At 37.6% G+C, this 25,526-nt stretch overlaps 1 protein-coding gene across 1 annotated transcript in view; it reads left to right on the plus strand.

The window, feature by feature from the left end:
- COL6A6 (collagen, type VI, alpha 6) overlaps window positions 1-25,526 on the plus strand; it is a 117,303-nt gene that overhangs the window by 33,546 nt on the left and 58,231 nt on the right. Inside the window, exons 15-22 of the mRNA XM_011977965.1 lie at window positions 42-86; window positions 180-233; window positions 1,275-1,337; window positions 5,254-5,319; window positions 6,628-6,681; window positions 13,564-13,599; window positions 15,514-15,576; window positions 17,254-17,316. Coding sequence (XP_011833355.1) covers window positions 42-86; window positions 180-233; window positions 1,275-1,337; window positions 5,254-5,319; window positions 6,628-6,681; window positions 13,564-13,599; window positions 15,514-15,576; window positions 17,254-17,316 — 444 coding nt within the window. The remainder of the gene's footprint in view (window positions 1-41; window positions 87-179; window positions 234-1,274; window positions 1,338-5,253; window positions 5,320-6,627; window positions 6,682-13,563; window positions 13,600-15,513; window positions 15,577-17,253; window positions 17,317-25,526) is intronic.

Genomic DNA, 25,526 nt, shown 5'->3' on the forward strand with positions numbered 1-25,526 from the left:
GCATGTGATGTACGCTGTTCTAATCATATCTGTCTTTTCAGGGAGAAGCTGGGGAAAGTGGAATTGACGGACTAAACGGAGAACAGGTAGAGCCTTCTTGTACCATAGAGACCCTTCTGAGCTATTTACCGTTATGAAAATGAGAATTCTATTAATAGCTTTCCCTTCTTGTTTTTTAGGGTGATTATGGTCTTCCTGGAAGAAAAGGAGAAAAGGGTGATGAGGGATCCCAGGTACGGATTTAAAAAGGAAGAACATGAAAATTGTACTGGGGATTAAGGGTGTGATTAACAGAGTAGAATAACTACCCTGGGTGTATCAGTCAGCTATTGCTACAAAACTGTTTTGTGACAGTCATAAAACCTCAATTGCATACAATGATGAACATTTATTTCCTATGTTTCTGAGAGGTTCAACTGATTGAGGCTGGACATGGCTCATGTCTGTAAGGTGGCCGGGGGCTTTACTCCATATGTCATTTACCATCCTGGGACCAGGAGCTAGCCTAACCATGCTAGCCATGACCTTTTCATGCCCATAGCAAAAGCACAAGAAAGCAAGTGGAAACATACTAGAACTCTCAGGCCTTCTTCAGACCTAGGCTCAGAACTCTCTCCACACTTGTATCTCTCTCTGTTGGCCAAATCAATGCATATTGCCAAACTCAGAGGAAGGGAATCTTGCCCACCAAAGTTGGCAGTCACTGTAGAGTTACATGGCAAAGGACACAGGAATAGGGAGAGGCGAAGAACTAGGGCCATCAATGACAAGCAGTTACCATAGTAAGAATAGAAGTGGGGTGTTGACAAGGGTCAGTGGTGCCAGGCAGCACATTGAAGAGTGAATGTCACTCATTCCCACCTAGAATGAATACCAACAGCAGCCATATTTTCATCCTCTACTTTGTCTTTAGAGTGTGAACAATTGAGTCAGAAACAACCGTCTTGGGCAAAGTGCATATTCTTTCTGAATCTCAGTTGCCTTATAAAAGAAGGATAATAAGGAATACCTGGTTCATAGAATATTTGTAAAAAAACAACAAGATTACAAATATGTCTGGAACACAGACTTCACCACTGTGGCAAATAATTGAGTTCACTATTAAATTATATGGTGCTTGAAACTAATTTTTTCGGTTGTTCATCTTTCCAACTTAAAAATAGCCTTGGTAGAAAAATGTTTAATTATTCACCCAAGGGAGAAGAAAAGCTCTGGGCTTTTATTAATTATATTAAAACTTCTTGTCTTGTTCTTCTGATTTGTATTAACTTTAGGGAAGCCCAGGGAAGAGAGGGATTCCTGGTGACCATGGAGCAAAGGGCCTGCGAGGGGATCCCGTAAGTGCCGGGGCTACATGGGCTGCGACTGGAGTTAGGGCTTGATTCCCATCAGTACTTCTGATAGGGAGTCTCAATTTCAAGCTACTACAGTAGTAACCCTGAGTTTAAAACACCGCAGGCATGATTGTAAAATTTTAAATTCAGGTACCTGTGCTAGATCCTCTTCATATACTGAATGAGTGTGAGAGGTGAAAAGCCCTTGCGTGTCTTTTGCAAATGCAGTTTTGTAAATACATACTCAGAGTTGTTCTTGTGCTTCAAAACAATGAAGAAATTCTGGTCCACTTTGTTATCTTCCAAGCACCTCAAAATACAGAATGAGAGAAACAAAGCCATCTCTTTTTTTTCTACTCTTGTGTTAGTCTGTTCTCATATTGCTAATAAAGACATACCGAAGTCTGGGTAATGTATAAAGGTAGGAGGTTTAACTGACTCATAGTTCCACATGGCTGGGGGGCCCTCACAATCATGAAGAAAGAGCAAAGGGACATCTTATATGGAGGCAGCAAGAGAGCTTGTGCAGGGGAACTTCCATTTATAAAACCATCAGATCTCCTGAGACTTACTACCACAAGAACAGTATGGGGGAACCACCCCCATGATTCAATTATTTCCACCTGGTGCCACCCTTGACATGTGGGGATTACTACAATTCAAGATGAGATTTGGGAGGAGACACAGCCAAACCACTATCAGTTCTCTGAGAGTTTTTTCAATCAAGAATATCAGCCCCATTTCCTGTAACCCAAGCTGAGTAGACAAAACTTAGGAAATAAAGGCACTGCTCTTGCAGGGGCACAACCCAGTTGAGTAGGCATGACCCATGTTAAAGAAAAAAAAAAGGACACAAGCCAATATGTAGGGAATATGCCAAGTCCAATAGAACATGAGTACTATAGGATTTTCATCACCATACCCACACTTAAGTCTCCAAAACCTTAATGAATTAAGACTTAGCTTTGTTTTTAAATGTTTATTGAACTGTAACATACATCAGAAAAGTCCCTGAATTATAAATACACGGCTTAATGAATGTAAATACACCTGTGTAGTCACCACCAGGTAAAGAAATAGAACATTACCAGCATCGCAGAAGCCCCCCTCATGCCCACTGCAGCCACTACTCCCCTTCCCCAAGGTAATCACTATCCTATCACTATCAATCAGTTTTACGTGTTCTAGAACTTGATATAAATGGAATCATATAAGTGTCTGCTCTTTTTTTTTTCTGGCTTCTTTTGCTTCATGCTTGTAAGATGAATTGATGTTGTGTATAATAATAGTTCATTCAATCTCATGGCTGCATTGCATAGTATTTCATTGTGTGAGTATGCCATGATTTATTACTTATACTAATGATACGTGGGTTGTTCCCAGTTTTTGCTTTTATAAATAGTGCTGCTATGAATATTCTTATATATGTCTTTTGATGCACTTTTGTACGTATTTATATTGGGTCTATATTTTAAGAGTAGAATTTTTGGATTATAATGTGTATGGCCATATTCAGATTGTCTTTACAGTCAAATGGTTTTCAAAAGTTTGTACTCATTTATACTCCCACTAGCAATGTATGAGAACAGTGTACTACACACTCATCAGAATGGTTACAATTTATAAAAAACAATACCAAGTGATGATAAGGATTTGGGACACCTGGGAATCTCATGAAATTCTTTTTTAATATATCCTCTTGTATACAATGGGTTGATCAGAGAAGGAATTCGGTGCAATATATATGAACATGTAATGTTAGACAACTGTATTTAAAAAACAGAGGAATTCACGCATGAAGAAAACATTGTTGACTAAGTGACAACTTCTGATAAAAGTGTCCTGAGAATTTTCAAACTTCAAAGAATATTTAGAACCAAAGAACTATCCACATATAAGCATAACTTAGAAATATTCGTTCAAATACAAAGACATTTCAGTCATTCATATATGATGACCCAAAAGTTCATTTGGGGTATGGCTATATAACTTCCACTGATTTTGATCAGAATTTCTCCTAAATTGTCTGCTAAAGATAGTGTGATTATGTAGCATATTTAAAAGAGTCTGAATAACATAAAGAGCTTTAATTTTAAAAGAAATGTTCTGTGACTTCCAACTGTAAAACAACTCTATGCTTATTTACATGTGGCTTCAGTGTGTTGCTATTTCAGGAAAAATTTCAGATAAATAAATAGAACGTGATCAGTTTATTCTTAGGAAAACATGCAAATGGCACAAATTTTTGAAACCCTAAGCTTATTTAGATAGGCTTTACGATCACATGGAAGCGCATTTGGCTGTTCAGAATTTCCCATCTTGACGAACTGTTTGGAATTTCACACACTGACTGGGAGTGTTTTTTCAATCTCAAGAAATATTGGGGGTAAACAGCTAAATCATTTTGACAACATATTATTATAAGCCCGTGTTTAATTGTAAATTTGTGGAAGATAATGCTTTTTTGCCCAGTTGTATACATGTAGAAAGACTAAATCGGTTCATACTCACATTGACCAACTGTCTATATGCAATTTGGGTTGTTCTATTCTGTAAAATGTGCTGGTATACAATTCTTTTTATGTTACCTCTTCAAGTAGTTTAGAATTGAACTACAATAAGGGGATTTTATGTCCAGTGGAATAAAATTCTGGACTTTATATGACCTCCCTTTTCCTTCCTTGCTTTTTCCACCAAAATACAATTTTCTGATATTGTAATTGAGGTATACCCTGCTTGGAGAATGCATGCAAATGGTGCAGATTTTTGAAAATATATTTAAGAGACAAATATTTAAACTTAAGGGAGAAAAAGAAGATGCAGAAAATGATATTTGGCTTTGGTAGGTGGAGGAAAGAAGCAATTTTTCACCTACGTTTTAGTAATATCAGTGTTATAAAGTAAATTCCAAACCCTTCTTTTTTACCCCATTAACTTATAAGCTCTGTAAGTACAAAACCACTTGTTTAAAAAGCTTACTAAGCATCTGGAACAATGATATGTTCCTGCTGGTGACCGCAAATTACTTGTTGATTGATGAAGGAAATCTGAGCTGCTATCAGCCCGGCAGCCCCATAGCTGGCGCTCAGAAGGACTGGATAATTGTTGTCCTCTCTCAGTTTATTGGAGCATTGACTGAATTGACCAGATCAGTTGATTTTCTCAGCATCATGGAGACATAGCTCTGTTTGTGGTTCATACGACTCAAGCAAGAAAGACTTTGGTTTGGCCTGCTAAAGAGAATATCCCACAACGTATGCTTGTTTTCAGTGAGTTCCTGGGAAATATTTGCATGAATAGTGGGAAAAATTCCAAATTTCAGGATTTTTTGAAAACCAGAAAAGTAGGAGTGAACATATGAGGGTAGCATATGGGAGTGCCCAGGTGTCCAGGAAGAGAAAGAGGGAGCCAGTGGCAGGTGGAATTCTCAGTGTCACTCAGAGTGCTTATTACATTATCAGGGTGGAACCTATTACAAATGTTTGTCTTTTCCCAAGGGTATGGTAGAATAAAATCTACCAACTTACCAACTCTCAAGTGTAACTTTGCCTAGCCTCCAAGAAAAAAGAGGAAAAGTTAAGAGAAGGGGTGGCAGTAACAAGAGGGGGTTCCTCCAGACCCAGGGTAAGAGTTGCCATGCACATGAGTCACATCACCCTGGCTTGCCTTGGCTGTGCCTTCTATGGAGAGCTCTTTCTCCCCCCACACACACTTTAGGTCTCCATTCTGTCTCTGATAACGTCAAACACAGGAGGAAAAGAAAATACTTGTAAGCCATCTGTAATTTTAACCTATTTCTGCTTTCAAATGGCTTAGACTTGTCAACTTCTCAAGAGATAGCTAAATGTTATACATAAGTTATATTTTTAAGGAGAAATGTTCAAATATATTAACTTTTCTCTTTATTTTCTATTTTTAGGGAACTCCTGGAGTTGACAATAGTATAGAAGGACCCACAGGCTTGAAAGGAGAACGTGGAAGAGAAGTAATTATGTGGGCTTGTAAAATGATGATGCAACAACTGTGGGGCTCAAGTTCTTAGTGGTAGAATATGAAATGCTTAACAAAAAAATTGTAGTCAAAGTGGATATACTTGGTACAGAAAAACTACTATTAGGAGCAAAATGATCTTTTCTCCTGCCTATGTACTATGGGATTTGAGAAACATTCTTGTCTTCCTCCTCTAAATTTGGGGTGACTTGATTCACCAAGACATATCCTCGAGGTCTTCATTCATGAATATAAACATTGAAACTCTAACTTAAAATGTAGGGCTAGCTGATAGAAACAACTGTGCTAGCAAAAGAGTTGTTAGCCTTTCCAGTATCTGGAGATAACATACCCTAAAAACACATATTAATAGTACATGATAAAAAGAACAAGATCTGGTAGATAGATATGGTCCACACAATCAAGAAAAGTTCTTGGGATTAATCTCATAAGTCACAATGTGTTCATCAAAACCTGTTTTCAGTATTTAAAAATAGTTATCTAAAAAATGTGTGTCACTGGATTTTTTTGGATGGCGTTCCCTTGACTGTACCTACAGAAGAAGTATGATATATAGTGGAAAGAACTGTGGAGACAGCCCTAGGTCCTATCTCATGCTCCATAACTTACCAGCTCTGGGTCTTGGGCTACTTTCTGTAAACCCCAATTTTCTCATCTGCAAAATAGGGTGAATAGCCTACTTTAGAAGGTCATGATGGGAATTAATGATATTTAATTTAATGACATTAAAACCTTCAGTAAATATTGTCTGCCATTATTAGTAAGTGGTAAATGTAAGTCTCATAGGAGACTCATAAATTATTGCATACTTTTGTGTCTAGTGATCCTCTCTAGTGATCGTACAAGTCTTTGTATTATGAGACTTTATTTACAGTAAGGTAATAATCCGTTTGATTAGCCAAACAGATCAAGCGATTCAAAAGTAGAAATCCAAACCAGTAGTACCTGACACATAGTATGCTTAAGTTATCCATACCGTGGCAACGTAGTAGGGATAGTTCGAATTATCTGAGACATGTACCCCAAATACAACTTAGACGGTAGTGATGAATGATGAACAGATGAAGCCATGTCATATAGCTTTTTTCTCCTGCAATTCCTCATGACTCACATGGAAATGTGACTTATTTTCAGTAGAGTTCATGCCATTTTCCAAAGGAAAGGTAACTTTCTCATTAGTATGTAAACCTATCTCTCCTCCCTGGAGTAAAAATTGGTGTTAAAGATGAGCTCTGTCAATGCTGCATAATTACCATCACACATCTATCTGTTCCTTTGACAGGGTAGAAGAGGCTGGCCAGGCCCCCCCGGGACACCAGGCTCCAGAAGAAGGACAGTAAGACCCCTTCTAGACAAGGAAACCCACTGTACTGGTGGCTTATTTTGTGGTGAAAATGGCTGACTTGCGGGAGTGGGTGGGATGGTTCTGCTGGAGCTCACTATCTTGGGGAAACTAACTTAGGGCATCTGGCGGACTAGGGCTGGCAAAGGACTTGGGAAAGCCCTGGAAGCTGAGGTAGGAAAGTGCTGACTACAGAAGAGTTCACCAGTCAGGAGAGAGAGCTGGGCAAAGAAAACCAAAAAAGCCTCCAACTAGGGGAAAAGTGGTCAAAGTGTGGCCTACTAGCTAGGTTGAGATCACCTGTGATAGCGTTTTAAATCCAAATTATTCTACTCTTTTTCTGCCAAACTATATGACTATTAAGAAAAGTAAGAATGGAGATAATTAAAAAGTCAAGAAACAATAGATGCTGGTGAGAATGTGGAGAAATAGGAATGCTTTTACAGTGTTGGTGGGAATGTAAATTAGCTCAACCATTGTGGAAGACAGTATGACAATTCCTCAAGGATCTAGAACCAGAAATACCATTTTACCCAGCAATCCCATTACTAGGCTATACTAAAAGGAATATAAATTATTCTACTGTAAAAACACATGCACACATGTTTATTGCAGCACTATTTACAATAGCAAAGACATGGAACCAACCCAAATGCCCATCAATGATAAACTGGATAAAGAAAATGTGGTACATATACACCATGTAATACTATGCAGCCATAAAAAGGAATGAGATCATGTCCTTTGCAGGGACATGGATGAAGCTGGAGCCATCATCCTCAGGAAACTAACACAGGAACAGAAAACCAAACACTGCATGTTCTCACTCATAAGTGGGAGTTGAACACTGAGAACACATGGACACAGGGAGGGGAACAACACGCACCTGGGCCAGTTGGGGGTTATGGGGGCCAGGGGAGTGAGAGCATTAGGATAAATAGCTAATGCTTGCAGGGAATAAAACCTAGATGAACAGTTGATAGGTGCAGCAAACATGGCACACATACACTTATGTAACCTACACATTCTGCACTTGCATCCCAGAACTTAAAAGAAAAAGAAAAAAAAAAAGTCAGGAGAAAGAAAAGAAGTCAGTCCTGGTATAGGCATATCTGAGACTGAAATTCGGTCACTTGCTTGTTGGGGGTGCAGTTTTGGTTTGTTCTTTATTTGTTTTGTCATTTTTTTCATTAAGTACTTTAAAAATTTTCTGCATTTGTGCAGAAAAGCACAGAGATGATAAAAGAAAATATTCAATAAGAAGAGATAACTTTAATAAAATATACTTAGATGCCTACATCAACTTCTAAATTAGGCTTTCTCGTTTCATTTTGCTAGGTTTTCTTTCCATTCTTTATGTAGTTATCCAGCTTTCAATTTCCCTCACCCCCTCCCAAATACGAAATGCTTTAAAATTAAGCACAAGTAGAAACTACTTTAGTATATTGCATTTATTACACATCGTCTTTTCTGAGCAGAAGTTTGCAGAACCAGCTATTATACTCCATCAAAAAATATTTGTTTATCTTGGAGCATACCCGTGTTCTTTGCAAGGCAGAGAAAATGAAAAGAAAAGAGATTACGTTTAAAATATGCAGAATTTGATTGCTGGAAAAGTGCTTTACTAATGCAGTTTCAATGCATATAAAGAAATGCATTTGCTATTCATTTCGCTTTCTAAAAGGGTGTAGACAGCTTATATACCCCTGGAAAATATTTTCAACTTAAAGAATATCATCCAGGAAATCCTGGCATGTAAGGATGTACTTTCACTGTTTTATAGCCTCCGGGGGCTAATGCAATATTGCTATGTATTATTTAAACCACACCACTCCCATGAAATATGACCCTCATCTTGGGTTATAGATTCACCCATGTCATTCAGGAGTAAAAATGGGACTTCCAGTTGAAATGGCAGAATAAAGATGTTTTCATACTATTCCTCTTATGTGCATCTCACCAAAAACAACAAAAGAAATTAAAAATGGTGAAACAAAGAATAACCACAGCTTCAAGCTGCAAATAATGACAAATACCGGCCAACTGTTTTTAAATCTCAACCCTAATGAGTAAGGATTTAGAAAGCTGAACATCAAGTGTGACCTCATGCAGGAATGAGATTTCTTCAAAACTGACTGCCGTAGTCCTGAAGAAACTGGTGAACAAAATCCAGGGACATGGTAGATTTTGAGAGAAGCAGGGAATATACACATAGGACCACAGTTCAACAGCAGAGGCAAAATGAGAAATTGGAAAATATTCCACTTTTATTATGTACAACTAGCAACCAAGGCCACGGAGGCAAATGATGAGGAGAGAGGCAACAGTGTCTGTCACAACACAGAGAAACTATGACTTAAGGGGCTTCATGTGAGTGCCATGAATCCCTTAAACATCAATAGTAGAAGGAAGGTGTAGCTCTAAGGTAAAAGAAATCATTTGTTTGATGAGAAAGTGTTTGAGGCAACATATCTGTGTGAAAGCTACCAGCCCTGTTCCAGCCACACATCCCCATAATTTCTTCAATAAACAAGTGGTCCTATTCAAAGATGGTGAATGGTCAGGAACATTAATAATCTTTATTAATTAGATGATTAATCAGAACATAAAGCTGCAAGAGAAAGGAAACCATGGGCAAAGGGCAGATGAAGCCTCATTAGAAGAGGAATTATTCAAGGAAAAATTTGAATTCCGGCAAATAGTTCTTTAGAGTCTCAAAGAAGTGAAGATAACTTTATTGCTCTTAAAGTTTGAAGCACAGACAAGACAATAGAAAGTGAAGAAAGCAAGTTGGCAGTGCTTGAGGAGCAATGGAAGGGAAACAATAGAGATGTAAGATATGTTAACACCTGACATTTCTATTCTTTGTTTTTTCTTCTATTCAAGTAAAATTAGATGTAATATTTTAATTTTAAAATAGTTTAATGTCTCTCTTTAATGAAACACTATTTAGAATTTTATCTGTATGAATGAGTATAGAAGATGTCAGGAATCATAATTAACATAGTATTTCTAGATGGAGGAGTTGGGTGATTTAAATTTTTTTTCTATATTCTTTGTATTCAAATATTTTTTAAATCAGCATATATCATTCTCATAACAGTAAAGTCATTCTTTGAGAAAGTAGAAAAATCTAATGTTCACTGCAGAACTCTAAAATGAATGTTACAATGAGCATGGAGGACTTATCAGTGCACTTAAGTTCTGCTAAGCTGGTAAGTGATTGGAGGATGGCCAGTGGTAGGAGTGGCATTCTGGGAAATAAACAGCAAATCTGACCTTTACTCATTTGAACACCTACAATCCACCAGCAACACTACTAAATACTAGAAATAAACTCAACTACAAGCTTAACTAAGACCATGTTTCCTGTCAAGGAACTTAGAATCATGTTATAGAGTGTGGTTCCTCAGCCTCAGCACTATTGGCATTTGGCTTAAACAATTCTCTGCTATAGGGGGCTGTCTTGTGCATCGTAGAAGATGCATGTTATGTATTATCATGTTATGATGATGTTAACATCATCCCTGGCCTCTGCCCACTAGCTGCCAGTAACACCCCTGACCTGTAACAATGAAAAATGTCTCCAGATATTGCTAAGTGTTTTCTGGGGAAAGGGAGGGTGCTAAATCCCCCGCTTCCTGTTGAGAATCACTTTGTAGGAGGGGATGGACCTGTAGAGTTAATAAGCTGTTACCAGTGCTATGCTAGCAGACTATAATGAATTGGGGAGAAAGGCAGGAAGGAGGGACAAGAAGGAAGAATCTGGGTTAGAATGTGGTAATTCTGTGAGGAAGATGAGGAAGAAAGTGGGGGCCGTCTCTTTCTGAGCCAAACCTGAGAATTAAAACAGATTCTTGTGCCGAGGATAATGAGAAGCAATTGTAGCCTGAAATTAATGCATATCTTTCATTCCTGGTTAGTCTAGAGGGCTGTTAGTTATGACTTGCCCTTTTCATCCCTCTTGGCACTAGTTTAGAGGATCCTGAAGCGGTGTTGGACAATTGTTCATCATTGTAAATGCTTACCATTAACACTCAGTATTAATGTGATGTTTTATCATTCAGAATGTCCTGCTTTTTACCTGATAATTCTCCGTCCCGATGGTTCTATATCCAGGAAATTGGGTCCTATAAACAACCAGAAAGCCAGGCTTTGGGGAACGAAGGACTGAGTACCCTGTTCTTGCCCATCTTCTTCTCAGGTCCCTTTGGGGAGATTTTCTCTCCTGATGTGCCCATTCACAGTCTATTTAAAGATAAGTCAGGTTGTCTAGATGTGTTATCAGACATCTGCAAGTCCTTGGGTAAACCATTAAGATATTTTGGAAAATCGTCTTTCTCATATAAAACACGTGAAATTTTTAGGCAAAATTGCAAAATCATCTTCCATATTTCCTTGTTTTCTGTCTCTCACAGCAACCCAATGTATCTCTCCCATGACTTTCATTTGGAGCTTAAATCCCAAGTAACCATTAACAAAGGTGCTATGCGATCGTTTCTGAAGATGTTTTCCTTATTTGCGTGAATGGCGGATAAAAGTCTTTCCCATCCATTAGGCTTATAAACTAGGGTCAGGAGTCAGATTTTGTTCACCACCACCCAGCCCAGTTCCTAGAAGGGAACAGGAACTCAATAAATATGTGTCACAATAATTTATTTTCAGCAAGCCCTTTTAAAATCAAACCTTAAAGACACAAGGGGAAAAAAATGTTTCTTGATGATGTTTGAAACATTGTGACAGCAAGCCAGAGGTAGATTTTTGAACATGGAGGTCTGTTCCACTTCCCTTAAACACGCGGAAAGCTCTTTATTTTGCTTGAATATAAAGTTCCATTCAGTTCCTCTTACCACAACCAGATGTATCCACCTGCAGCTGGGGTCTGACCATGTACTTTTCCAATTCGAAAAACCCTAGTGGCTTCTGCTAAATGTTGTAGGAACCTTTCAGCCTAGTAACCCTGCTACTTCCCTTTCTTCTCACACTTTTGACACAGATGGCCTTACTGCTACTACCAAATATGCTTCCTGTTTTTCTGTCTACTTCATAGCTTAGGCTGTACCTCTTCTGGAAAGACCTGATACATTCTCTGCCTGTAGGACTGCTACCCATCCTCTGAAACACCCATCTCAAAAATCTCTTCTCCCAGGAAGCTTTTCCTGATTTGACCAACTGGATGTGATTGCTCTCTTTAAAACTTGTGTTTCTATCTTTTCCCCTTTTTTATGGCATTTGCAATACTTTGCCTTGTAAATATTTGTAATATGTATCTCCTCCTCCCAAACCCAAAGAATGAGGGTCCCCTGAGGTCAGGAATGTGTGTGTGTGTGTGTGTGTGTGTGTGATCTTTATGCTCCCATATTTCCCATCTAGTGTGTTTTGTGGGTAGTATATTTTTCAAATGAAAATATCTATTGCTATTTGTCAAATGGAAATATCTACTGATATTTTTCTGAATAAAAGAGAAGTGAATTGAATCAGAACAGACAAACCCATGTGCTGAAGGAAGGGAAACAGCTTATTTTTCTCCCTCTGATAGACGACTTAGGGTTTCATCTCAAGATGATTCATCAGTTTTGTAAAAACAAAATAAAATAAAGACCTCTAAGCATTTCCCCGAAATACAGTCTGTTTCTTATGTAACAATAGTGTATTGGTCCATTTTCACGCTGCTGAGAAAGACATAGCTGAGACTGGGTAATTTATAAAAAGAGGTTAAATGGAGTCACAGTTCCATGTGGCTGGAGAGGCCCCACAATCATGGTAAAGGTGAAAGGCATGTCTTACATGGTGGCAGGCAAGAGAGAATGAGAGCCAAGTGTAAGGGGAAACCTCTTATACAATTATCAGATCTCATGAGACTTATTCACTATCCTGAGAACAGTATGAGGGAAACCACCCCCATGATTCATTTATCTCCCACTGGGTCCCTCCCACAACATGTGGGAATTCTGGGAGCTACAATTCAAGGTGAGATTTGGGTGGGGACACAGCCAAACCATATCAAATAGATTTTGACTGAAATAGGATTATCAGAATTTCAAGTTTGAAATACTGGCCTCTCAGAGAACATCTCAAATTTCAATCAAGACAATGTCTGATTTTATTGAATTTTGCAAATGCTGGGTTTTACTTTTACTATAACATTACTGAATGATCCTAAGTTAGACAACAAAATGCCATTGTCTCTTGATTTCCAGGTCTATGAAATATTGATCTAGAATATATCTAGACCCTACACTTACGTATGACAGTGGCAGGAAAACCCACTTGATTATGTAGCATCATTTTGATTGGATATTAATATACTGAATGGAGTAGCCTTTGAATGCTTGGGAAAATTCTTTCATTTTTCTCAGGTAAACATTGGCTTTTTAAAAATAAAATTAGTTTGGCCATCTTTATGTCTGAACTTTATTATAAAGTACATGGAGTCAATTATCCCAGTTTTTCCTCTGGCCTCCTGCCTTTTGGCTAGTTTACCCCTGATTTCTGACTTCCTTGGTAGTGCTTCAGGAAAAATAAAAGAAATAAAATTCAAATAAGTCAATTTGCAGCTTGTGAACAGCTCTAGTAAAAGTTTAATAGAGAACAAATTATTGACCACAGTCTGTTCTCATAAGTATCTGTAGATTTCAATTGTCTATTATTTCTATTGTCAGTTATTTCAGAGACAAATATTCTATTGCCCTAGGATAGAAACGTAGATTTAGCAGTGTTTTGCTTTCATGATACAGTGGAAAATTGAATGTTGTAAGCACTTTGCGGGAATTTTTATGTATGCTGGTGCCTTAAAGTGTCCATTATGAATTTAAATCATATATAAAAAAACATTCTTTCTGAATTAAAGATATGTACCTTTTTCTTCTATTTTAGGCAGCTCATGGTAGAAGGGGACATACAGGCCCACAGGTACAACGATTTTTCCCCTTAACTCCAAATGACAAATATTGCATCCAATCAAGGAGCTGGAATAAAGGCTCTGTAAAGTCTCTAAACTTCCCCTTTTGATGATATTGGTTATGGAATAGAATGCTGGAAAAATTTTAGGTTAAGATTTTAAGAGTTCATATTTTAAAATGATGTGGGAACTTTGGTCAAAAACCATAAAAAATAATGGCCAGAGATGTACTTAGTACAATTACTGTTAAATTTAACTTTGCTTGGATTTTAAGTACAAACTTGAATAACTTAGTAGATGACCTTTCTTTTATGTTTTCATTTAACTTTGGAATCTTACAATTATTAAAAAAACCCATATAAGCCAAAATAATACAATAAAACTCTTGTACAAATTGGATAGTCTGAGTATTTTGATCAAAAAGTCAGTTAAATCAAAAACCATATCTCATTCTCATTGCGCATGTTGGTGATACATTATATGTGTTTCATGAAGCTGTAATATTTATGAAAGAGTGGTTGTGACTTACAATTTTGTAAAACACACATCCTCAGATTAAAAATACAATGAGGATAAATAATCCACTCTTAATGGCAACATGGTGAGACTCCAGAATGTTAAAGATATAAAACATCTTAAAAATTACCAGAGAGAAAAGATAGCTTTACTCATGAAAAGATTGACAAATTAGATTGCAGCAACTTCTGTTCAGCAATAATACATGCCAGAAAATAACAGAGTAATATCCTGAAGGTACAGTGGAAAAGTAATTGTTAACTTAGAATTTTATACCTAAACTATGAGTAGTGTAAAATAGACACTTTTAGACAAAGAGAGCTTACCATCCAGACATTATGCCTCCCTCCCACATACTTTATCTGTTTCTGCTTCTGTAACAAAATACCTTAAACTGGTAATTTATAAACAATGGAATTTTATTTCTTATAGTTCTAGAGGCTGGGAAGTCCAAGATCAAGACATGAGCAGGTTCAGTGTCTAGTGAGGGCTTGCTGTTCACTCTAGAAATGGTGCCGTCTTGCTGCATCCACACATGGCGGAAGGGGCTGACAGCTACCTTGAGCCTCTTTATAAAGGCACTAATCTCATTCAAGAGGATGGAGCCCTCATGACCTAAACACCTCCTAAAGGCCCCACCTCTTAATACTATTACATGGAGGATTAATTTTCAACATATGCATTTTGAAGAAATACACACATTCAGACTACAGCACATTTCAAGGTTGGACTTCAGCAAAAAGGAGAACCTACCCAGAAAAATGGCATGATATAAATGAAATGAAATTGGAGACAGAAGGTGTTAAATTTTTTTTCTGATTTCTAGGAAAAGTTATCTGTAAGTGCCATTTAATCACATCCAACTATATAACAACTGAAATATAAACTTAGGCTCTCCTAATAATTGCCTAAATTATAAACTTCTTGAATTATTTATGCTTTTTATAATTCTTGTCTGTGACAGAATTCAAGAACAATATGAAGAGGATACTCAACTTTTGTTCCCTAGATATTTAATTGATTTGAATATAAATATTAATATAATTATGTAAGATGCTTGAAGATTTTTGAAGAAAATGCGAACTAAATTTTGAGTGTTTTTAAGGTCACATGGCTAAGTTAGATATAATACAAATTGTATAGGAAAGGGGTGGGGACTGCATGTGTGCATGCATGCATATATATAAAGATGGAAAGGAAATATACCAGCATACTAGCTGTGGTTATCTCTGCTTGATGAGATTATAAGTTCTTATTTTCTTTGTATTTGCATTTATTTTTCACTTTTTTTTTTTTTTGGAAAGATCCTGCATTGACATTGTGACTGAAAAAATATTTAGAAGCTTGCAGGTAAAGGAGACAAAATTTTCAGGAAACAGTGTTAACAGATTGATACTTTCTCACCACAGGGAATAGCAGGCATCCCAGGACCAGATGGACTTGAAGGCTCCCTGGGACTTAAGGGCCCTCAGGTACATATCAAGACCAATCAGGGTGTGAGAACATAAAGAAGAATCTGGGAATGGAAAACTCTGAGGACCTGATAGAAACCCTCAAATCCCCCTTGCAGAATTCCAGATGTTTAAAGTTTTCACGGTAATAAAGTAAGGAAAGGACACAGTTTGAACTCATGCAGCACTTGGTCTGCTTTAAGTTTTGTCCCAGTCAAGAAGTGAAAAGTGAATGAGCAGGCTAGGCAGTGGTCCTTGTGTACTGGGTTCAGGGTAAGTAGGATATTCCAGGGAGATCTTGAGCCAAGGAAAATGTTGAACCTCAAATCTGGGAATTGTGGTCAATTTAGCATAGTAATAGTTCAGTGTTACATATCTTGGTGCTCATAATGTAGAAAAATTGGCTTTATTCTTAGGAAAGAATTGCTCGAAAGACAGCTGGAGACATCAGCGGGGTGATCTGCAGTGCAGCACTCAGCCTGCGCTTGCCAACTCACTTCTCCAGGGAGCTATCTCCAGCACTTTTTCCTTTGCAAGGAACAAGCCATACTTGGCTCTTTACACTGATCACATGAGGGGTTGCATGAGGAGTCACATGAGGGGCCAGAGAGAGCAAAATTTAGCTAAAATGTTAAGATAAGGGAAAGGAGGTCCTAGCAAATACTGAGATGAAAGAAAGGCCAGACCACAAAAAAGTTAGAACTTTTTTTTTCCTCTCCAAATTTAGTTTTGAAAGCTTAAGGAATAAGTGTACTATTTGGCATAGGCAGGACGATCAATGGTTCTGCTGTTTTTCAAAGTTTTAATCCACATAGTTTAAAAAAGTAACTATTATATGTTGGCAGCTTGTTACATGGAAGTTGAGCAAAATATCCTTAAACATCAGAAGGGAAAGTTTGTTCACATTTTGCCAAGATTCAGAGCAGTGAACAGTCTTCCCCTTGGACCTTTATCTCTTCCTAGCTCGATTACTTTTCTTTGTTGTTGCTTTCCAGCTGAGGAAAGCTCACTGTTTTATTTATTTTTTTTTACCTTCAAGCGAGAAATAGTTGCCACTGGGGTTGTGGGGAGGCATTTCAATAGATTGACTAGCTTTATTTCATGCTAAGGAAGTAATACTACAGCATCCCTTCTTCCATTTTATAGAAACTTACTTTTTCTTAATGGTGTAATTTAAAAGCAGAGGCAAAAACCAAACACAGCATGAAAGTTTCTCTGCATAACATATGAAAGCCACAGCTAATAGGCAGTATCACATTCCAAAAATAGAAATAGTCAGATTTCATCTTACCACATACCATATCTTGTTTATGACCAGTCTTTAGTGTGGTGATTGAATAGAAAACTTATTTAAATGTTCTGGTTTCAGATTTATATTTGTAAGGAATATTTTTCTTTTTAACAGAAGAAATGTAGGGAAATGTAGAAAGCAATATGGAAAAGCTCAACCATTCAGTATTTTTTCCAAGCCCCAGTCAGTTTGACTGCAAATCCTCAACTGCCTAAATTTCAGATTGGACATTCATGTTCCTGCATGAATGAGAATGAGCTCCACAGGCCAGGATGGAAGGAAAGGCGTGATTGGAGCTCTCTTTCCCATTTCTGTCCATGTTACTTAGTATTTTACTTGTAATATTCAATTTAATATTCAATGTTCTCTTTCAGGCAAAAAATAATGCTTTAATTCTATGTACTTAGGGCCCAAGAGGAGAGGCTGGTGTGAAAGGAGAAAAAGGAGGTGTGGGAAGTAAAGGTCCCCAGGTATGTAATGAGATAAATGATTGCATCTGACTTTGATCTTGGCTTGATATGTCTTTGTGGTTTCTTTCATGCAGGTGGAGTTATTTACTGCTTGGGAACCAGGAAAATGTATTAGGTTTGACTTCAGCTCAATGTGGTGGCCACGTCACATCATGGTCCCTCTTGCAGAGCAGGCTATCACTATCAGACACAGAGGTAGAAAATCAAGCCCTCTTTGCCTCAGCTGCTCAGCTATGTAAATCAGGTCACATCACTCCCCTGATCTCAATCCTTGTGGGGTTTCCCATCCCCACCCCACCCCCAGAACACAGCCTACTTTAGTAGTCCTCAAACTGGCTAAATATGAGAATCTCCTGGGGGAATTATAGAACATTCCACCACCTAGAACCCTTCCCAGGACACTTAAATCAGAATCTCTGGCAATGAGGCCAGGGTAGCAGTAATTTAACTTCTCCCTAGGAGATCTTAATGTAGACTTAGGGTTAGGAATGACTGCTCTGCATTAGCACTGCTCCAGCTTCACAGTGCAGAAGAACCCCCTAGAGGAGATTGTTAAGTAGAGAACTTGTTAAAGTGCAGATTCTGAGTCAGCAGGTCTAGGGCAGGGCCTGAGATTCTGCACTTCTAGGCCACTCCCAGATGATGCTGATGCTGCTGGTCCAGACCACATTTTTAATAGAACGGCCCTATGTGATCTGGCCCTCATCTACCTGCTATCAATATTATTTGTTTAGCTGTTTGCCTGTCTCTCCTTCTAGATTGCAAGTTCCATAAAGGACAGGACTTTGTTTTATTATGCTCTATTCCTGGAGTCCAGAATATCAGTACCTGGCACATAGTAGAGCTCAACACATATTTGAATATTGAATCAAACAAGAAATGAATGAATGAGACACACTTGGGAATTGTGTTCTCCACTAACACTAGGGTAAAAGGAGTCCATTGCTTGTGTGGATTAGTTTAACCAGGCAGTCCAATATGCAAGTGGTTGTGTTTATCACCAGAATGTCTAAGAAAATTTAAGAGGCTATTTGCATCAACTTGTATCTCATGACACTATTTTTTAATTATAACTTTTATTTTAGGTCTAGAGGTACACGTGCAGGTTTGTTATAGAGGCAAACTGCATGTCATGGGGGTTTGGCATACATATTATTTTGCCACCCAGATAATAAGCATAGTACCAAATTAAGTATTTTTTTTCTGATCCTTTCCCATCCTTTACTTTCAAGTAGGCCCCAGTGCCTGTTGTTCCCCTCTTTGTGTCCATGTGTTCTTGTTGTTTAGCTCCCACTTATAAGTGAGAACATGTAGTATTTGTTTTTCTGTTCCTGTGGTAGTTTGCTTAGGATAATGGCCTCCAGCTTCATCTATGTTGCTGCAAAGGACATGATCTCGTTCTTTTTTATGGCTGTATAGTATTCCATGATGTATATTTACTACATTATCTTTGTCCATTCTACTGTTGTTGGGCATTTAGGTTGATTCCATGTCTTTGCTAGTGTGAATAGTGCTACAATTAATGTACACATGCATGTGTCTTTATGGTAGAATGATTTATATTCTTTTGGGTAAATACCCAATAATGGGATTGCTGGGTTGAATGGTGGTACTGTTTCAAGTTCTTTGAGGTATCACCACACTGCTTTCCACAATGGCTGAACTAATGTACGGTTCCACCAGGAGTGTGTAAGTGTTCTATTTTCTCTACAACCTCACTAGCATCTGTTATTTCTTGACTTTTTAATAATAGCCATTCTGCCTGTATCTCACTGTGGTTTTGATTTGAATTTCTCTAATGATCAGTGATTTTGAGCATTTTGTAATAATACAGAACTGTGTTTGATACTACAAAAAATATAAGTGTTTGTTGTACTTCTCTCCCTGGGTTTCATGGGAGGACTGCAGGGCTCCTCTGACCTGTAGTGCAACACAGAAAGCGTTGACAGCCTGGGGGTGGGGGATGCCGCTGGATTAAAAAATGGGAATGAGGCCCCTCTGGTGAGGTCTGTGTCCATGAGGGTGAGAGGTGCGTTACAGGCATGGAGGCATCAGAAAGGGGAGGGTTGTATGGAGTGGGATTGAGCATATTTTCATATGCCTGCTGACCATGTGTATGTCTTTTGAAAATTGTTCATATCCTTTGCACACTTTTTAATGTGGTTGTTTGTTTTTGGCTTGTAAATTTGCTTAAGTTCCTTAAGATTCTAGATATCAGACATTTGTTGGATATGTAGTTTGCAAATGTTTTCTCCCATTCTATATGTTGTCTGTTTACTCTGTTCATAATTTCTTTTGCTATGTAGAAGCTCTTTAGCTTAATTGGGTCTGTCAATTTTTGTTTGTGTTGCAATCGCTTTTGTCATCTTTCTCATGAAATCCTTGCCAAGTCCTATGTCCAGAATGGTGTTTCCTAGGTTATCCTCCAGGGATTTTATGCTTCTAGTTTTACATTTAAGTCTTTAATCCATCTTGAGTTGATTTTTGTAGATGGTATAAGGAAGGGGCCTGGTTTCAATCTTCAGCATATGGCTAGCCAGTTCTCCCAGTACCATTTATTGAATAGGGAGTCTTTTCCTCATTGCTTGTTTTTGTTGGTTTTGTCAAAGATCAGATGGTTGTAGGTGTGTGACTCTATTTCTGGGCTTTCTATTCTGTTCCATTGGTCTAGAGTCTGATTTTATGCTAGTACCATGCTGTTTTGGTTACTGTAGCCTTATAATATAGTTTGAAGTCACATAAGGTGATGCTTCAAGCTTTGTTCTTTTTGCTTAGGATCATCTTGGCTATTCACATTCTTCTTTGGTTCTATATAATTTTAAAATAGTTTTTTTCTATTTCTGTGAAGAATGTCATTGGTAGTTTCATGGGAATAGCATTCAATCTGTAAACTGCTTTGGGCAGCATGGTCATTTTAACAGCATTGATTCTTCCTGTCCATGAGCACGGAATGTTTTCCCATTTGTGTCATCTCTGTTTTCTTTGAGCAGTGTTTTGTAATGCTCATTTTAGAGATCTTTCACCTTCCTAGTTAGCTATATTCCTTGGTATTTTTATTTGTACATTTTTGTGGCAATTGTGAATGGGATTGCATTCCTGATTTGGCTCTCGGCTTGTATGTTGTTGGTGTATAGGAATGCTACTGATTTTTGTATTTCAATTTTGTATCCTGGAACTTTGCTAAAGTTGTTTATCAGATCAAGTAGCTTTTGAGTAGAGACTATTGGGTTTTTTAGATATAAAATCTTGTCATTTGCAAACAAGGATAGTTTGACTTCCTCTCTTCATATTTGGATGCCTTATATTTCCTTCTCTTGACTGGTTGCTCTGGTCAGGACTTCCAGTACTATGTTGAATGGGAATGGTGCTAGAAGGCATCCCTATATTGTTCTGGTTTTCAAGGGGAAGGCTTCCAGCTTTTGCCCATTCAGTATGATGTTAGCTCTGGGTCATAGATGGCTGTTACTATTTTGATGTACATTCCCTCAATCCCTGGTTTGTTGAGGGTTTTTAACACGAAGGGATATTGAATTGTATCAAAAGCCTTTTCTCCATTTATTGAGATAATCAGTTAGTTTTTGTTTTTAGTTCTATTTACATGATGAATCACATTTATTGATTTGTATATGTTGAACCAACCTTGCATCCCAGAGATAAGGCCTACTTGATTATGGTGAATTAGCTTTTTGATGTGCTACTGGATTCACTTTGCTAGTATTTTGTTGATGATTTTTACATTTATGTTCAGCAAGAATATCAGCCTGAAGTTTTCTTTTTTTGTTGTGTCTCTGCCAGGTTTTGGTATCAGGATAATGCTGGCCTCATAGAATGAGTTAGGGAGAAGTCCCTCCACCTCAATTTTTAGGAATAGTTTTAGTAGGAATGGTATCAGCTCTTCTTTATACATCGGATAGAATTTGGCTTTAAATCTATCTGGTCCTGGATGTTTTTTCGTTGGTAGGCTTTTTATTATTGAGTCAGTGTTGGAGCTTGTTATTGGTCTTTTCAGGAATTCAGTTTCTTTGTGGTTCATTCTTGGGAGGTTGTTTGTGTCCAGGAATTTATCTATTTCTTCTGGATCTTTTAGTTTTTGTACATAGAAGTGTTCATAATAATCTCTGAGGGCTTTTTTTTTTTTTTTTTTTTTTTGTATTTTTGTGGGGTCAGTGGTAATGCCCCCTTTTTCATTTCTCATTGTGTTTATTTGGATCTTCTCTCCTTTTTTTGGTATTAGTCTAGCTAACTAGTCTATCTTATTTTGGCAAAGAACAAATTCCTTGATTTGTTGTTCTTCTGTATGGTTTTCTGTATCTCAATTTCCTTCAGTTCAGCTCTGATTTTGGTTATTTCTTGTCTTCTGCTAGCTTTGGGGTTGGTTCTCTAGTTCCTCTGGTTGTGAAGATAGGTTGTGTTAATTTGAGATCTAATTTTTTGATTGGGCATTTATTGCTATAAACTTCCCTCTTAACACTGTCTTATCTGCGTCCCAGAGATCCTGGTATGTTATATCTTTGTTCTTACTAGTTTCAAAGAATTTCTTGGTGTCTGCCTTAATTTCATTATTTACCAAAAAATTTTCAGGAGCAGGTTGTTTAATTTCCATGTAATTGTATGATTTTGGGTGATTTTCTTAGCATTGATTTTTATTTTTATTTCAGTGTGGTCCAAGAGTGTGGTTGATATGATTTTTTTTTTAATTTACTGAAGATTGTTTTATGTGTGATTGTGTGGTCAATTTTATGATATATACCATGTGGCGATGAGAAGAATGAATATTCTGTTGTTTTAGGATGGAGAGTTCTGTATATGTCTGTTAAATCAAGTGTTGAGTTCAGGTTCTAAATTTCTTTCTTAATTTTCTGCCTAGATGACCTGCCTAATACTGTCATGACACTGTTTTTAAGCATGTTAATTATTACTTGTGAAGTTGCTTCTTCAAAAAGCATAAAAACTTTAAAATGTCATGGTATAAATAACTTGATGAAAATAACTATTTCGCACTCATATCCTTGAATCAATAAAAGCTTGCTGGTACCACAAATTGAAATTTTTAAAAGATGGAAATGCCAAGAAAAACATATATCATGTGATTATCTCATCTGTTTATATAAAATATGGAGATGTGAGTGGGTTGAAATCCAAAAGTCTTGTTATTTCTTTTGTTCTAGAATCCAAATTGCATCCACATGGCTGTGCAGAGCACGTCTGTGAATGAGTACCCTTTAATCTTGCTTTGGCAAGATTGGTCAAGGCCATAAATCATTCAGCCTCTTGGCATTGTCAGTTGGTCAGAATGTACCACTTCTCTCTAGTCTACGTCTTCCAGTTTTCTGGCTGGCAAACATGGTTTTTCTTTCTGTGCTTGGCTTTCTTGAAATACCATTGTCAATACAGTGAAAATGCTATTTCAAAGATGTTTACAATTTTTTATGTTCAGGATGTGGATGAATGGGGTCACAACGTTGTTGAGTCCAAAAGAAAGCCACAGAGACTAACACAATCAGATATACAAGAGAGTATTATTCTTTACTGGTTCTATAAATCCCCTGCCATAAGTTTCATACTGTTTTACAGCACACAAGGACCAGCCACTGGAGTAGAATAACATGAGTGCTTTCTAATTTCAGGATTTGAAGTTTCTCTTAGGATATACATTTGGGAAAAGATGTGATTTCTGTTGACAATATTCTGAAGGCTTATTAACTGGCATTCTGTATAAATCACATGTGGGCTAATCCAGCCAAGTATGTGACTATGATACAAAAGAATACAGTCCATGGCACAATGAAAAGGAAGAAAGAACTTTGAAAGGAATAGTGTATTCTTCTGTACCTTCCTTCATTCCCCTTTTGGTTTACCTTAACGTCCTATTCTAATTTAATCAATACCTGAAAAAATACATAAATAAAAAAAAGAATGGAAAATCAGACACAAAAGTACAAATTTCAATTGAAGCTGTAATTATTTTTTGAATACTTATGCTTTCTTGGTGAATGAATCACTAGTGGCTTGTACAATATCAAGAAAGTTTGGGATGTTCAATGCAATTGGGAGTCCAGAGTAGAATTTCTCTTTTTGTCTTTACAAAGCATAGCATAGTGGTAAATGGTATACAGTCTGGAGCCAGACTGCCTAGGATTGATTCCTAACTTTGTACCTTACTAGCTCTGTGACCTTGGGAAATTTATGTAACCACTTTGTGCTTCAGTTTTTTGCTGTAATAATAAGGATGGTAATAGTAGCTACCTCATTGGATTGTTGTGAAAATTAAAGCATTTAATATATGTAGGTGCTTAGAAAATTGCCTGCAGTCATAAACTGTATGTGTTTGTTATTACTACTATATTGTATCAATATACCCAATTTAATGGGGGTATTTTAGGGCTCAAAGAATGCAGGTCACCATTCCAGGAAAGGCCATGATAGTAATATAACAATATGTAACCTGTAGTAGTCAACAACTTTCATCATTCTGTATAAGCTAAGTTTGGTGGTCCATTAACCGTTCCTTTTATTCATTTAACAAACATTTACTAAGTGCTGCTTGTGTGTTGGGCCCTATTCTAGGATACAAGAATGAATCAGGTATAGACTCCAGCCTCATGTATACCCAGTCTCATAAAGGAGGCTCATACAAACAAACAATTGCCACGTGATGTGCTGAATGTTAAAAGAGAATTATACTCAAAGTAGAATGATGTGGTAAAGGATGGAGTTAAACGAGATGCGTGTATTCGGTTTTGCTGAATGAGCAGGTGTTTTCCGGGTAACCACGGTAAAGGCAGGCATTCAGAAGGAGGACAGAACCAAGTTACACAGAGATATCAAGGTGAGTTTTGGGAACCACAAATGGCTCAATATGGTTGGAGTGTAGAATGCACGGAGAAGTATTAGAAGTTAAGGTTAAGGACTAGTACTGTCAAGATTGACATCTCAGATGTTTTGGGGTTTTTTCTTGCATTAGCTCACCATTTAATGGCCTCTTGATTTTTGTTTTCTCAGACTTAGCTGATATGTAACTTTTAAAGAAGCTGAGCATTTGATCTCCTTGTTTCTTTCCACCTTGATATTTGTTCATTGTGAGTTTTCATACATTTCCCCCACACAAATAAAAAGAAGTGACAAGGATTCCTTTTAAGTGTGGGAAGACCCTGTACCTCCTCTACCTGCCCTGCCTTATCTAATCCAAAGTCAGGATGTCCTTGGCAGTGCCCCAACCATTAAACCTAAACTCCCAAGTGCAGTCTCTTCTGATAAGGTGCTAAGCACAATTTTCAAAAAATCATTAACCTCTAAACACTTCTTTCCTATCCTTGCTTAACACTAAAGCAGTTGTGGTTGCCAAGGGCTCTGTAACTAACTCAACATGAGAAAAAAAGTGGGACAATCAAGTCCCACTTTTGGAGGTTTGATGTGGCCCCAGCCTTATGCATCAAGTTTGGAGAGCCACATTTTTTAGAACTCCAATCTGGACTAATGCATGGATGGTAAGAGTTTGGGAATCCTGTCCCACACAAGGGCCTCAGAGCAGCAGGCATAGTGACTGGGACTTGAGTCTTTAGAGTCAGATACAATTAGGTTCAATTCCCATCTAATCCTCTTAACTGAGCAATTTGGATGTGAATGCCTTGAGAAACTGGTTTTGATCAGTAAATGGGGTTAATAACAGGCATCTCACTGTGTTGTTGTAAGAATTAAAGACTGTATTTATTTACCACTCAGCACAGTGCCTTGCACAAAATGTGAATGCTCAATAAAAGGCAGCCATTACAACAAAGCCAAAGAAGATTTGATCTCTAGCTAATGCCCTTCCCCTTTAAATGCCCTAAACTTCTCTTAACCCTTCATAGTTATTCTTGATCTCAAGTCAAGTAAGCTCTTTCACTCTTCGATATCTTTCTGGGGGTGATAACTTTCTTGTCGTTCTTTTAGAATCCACCAGTGTGATTCCTTGTCTAACCAGCAGTATTTGAGCAGGTGATTTATCTGGGTAACCATTCACTGAGGCTTGAGCCCTATTCGCCTAAGTCACAAACCTCACTTTGGTACTTTGCAAGATCCTGCATAGGAAACAGAATCAGGTTTTCTGATTCTCTAATGGCAAGGTCCTGTATGTGTCCAACCATCTACTCATCCAAGACTTTTTTTTTATTTTGAAAGTTCTTAAAACAGGATATCTCTCACTGTGCTTGTGTGTGTTTGAGGTAACT

The sequence above is a fragment of the Mandrillus leucophaeus genome, unplaced genomic scaffold (assembly GCF_000951045.1).
Source record: "Mandrillus leucophaeus isolate KB7577 unplaced genomic scaffold, Mleu.le_1.0 Scaffold186, whole genome shotgun sequence".
Lineage (NCBI taxonomy): Eukaryota > Metazoa > Chordata > Mammalia > Primates > Cercopithecidae > Mandrillus > Mandrillus leucophaeus.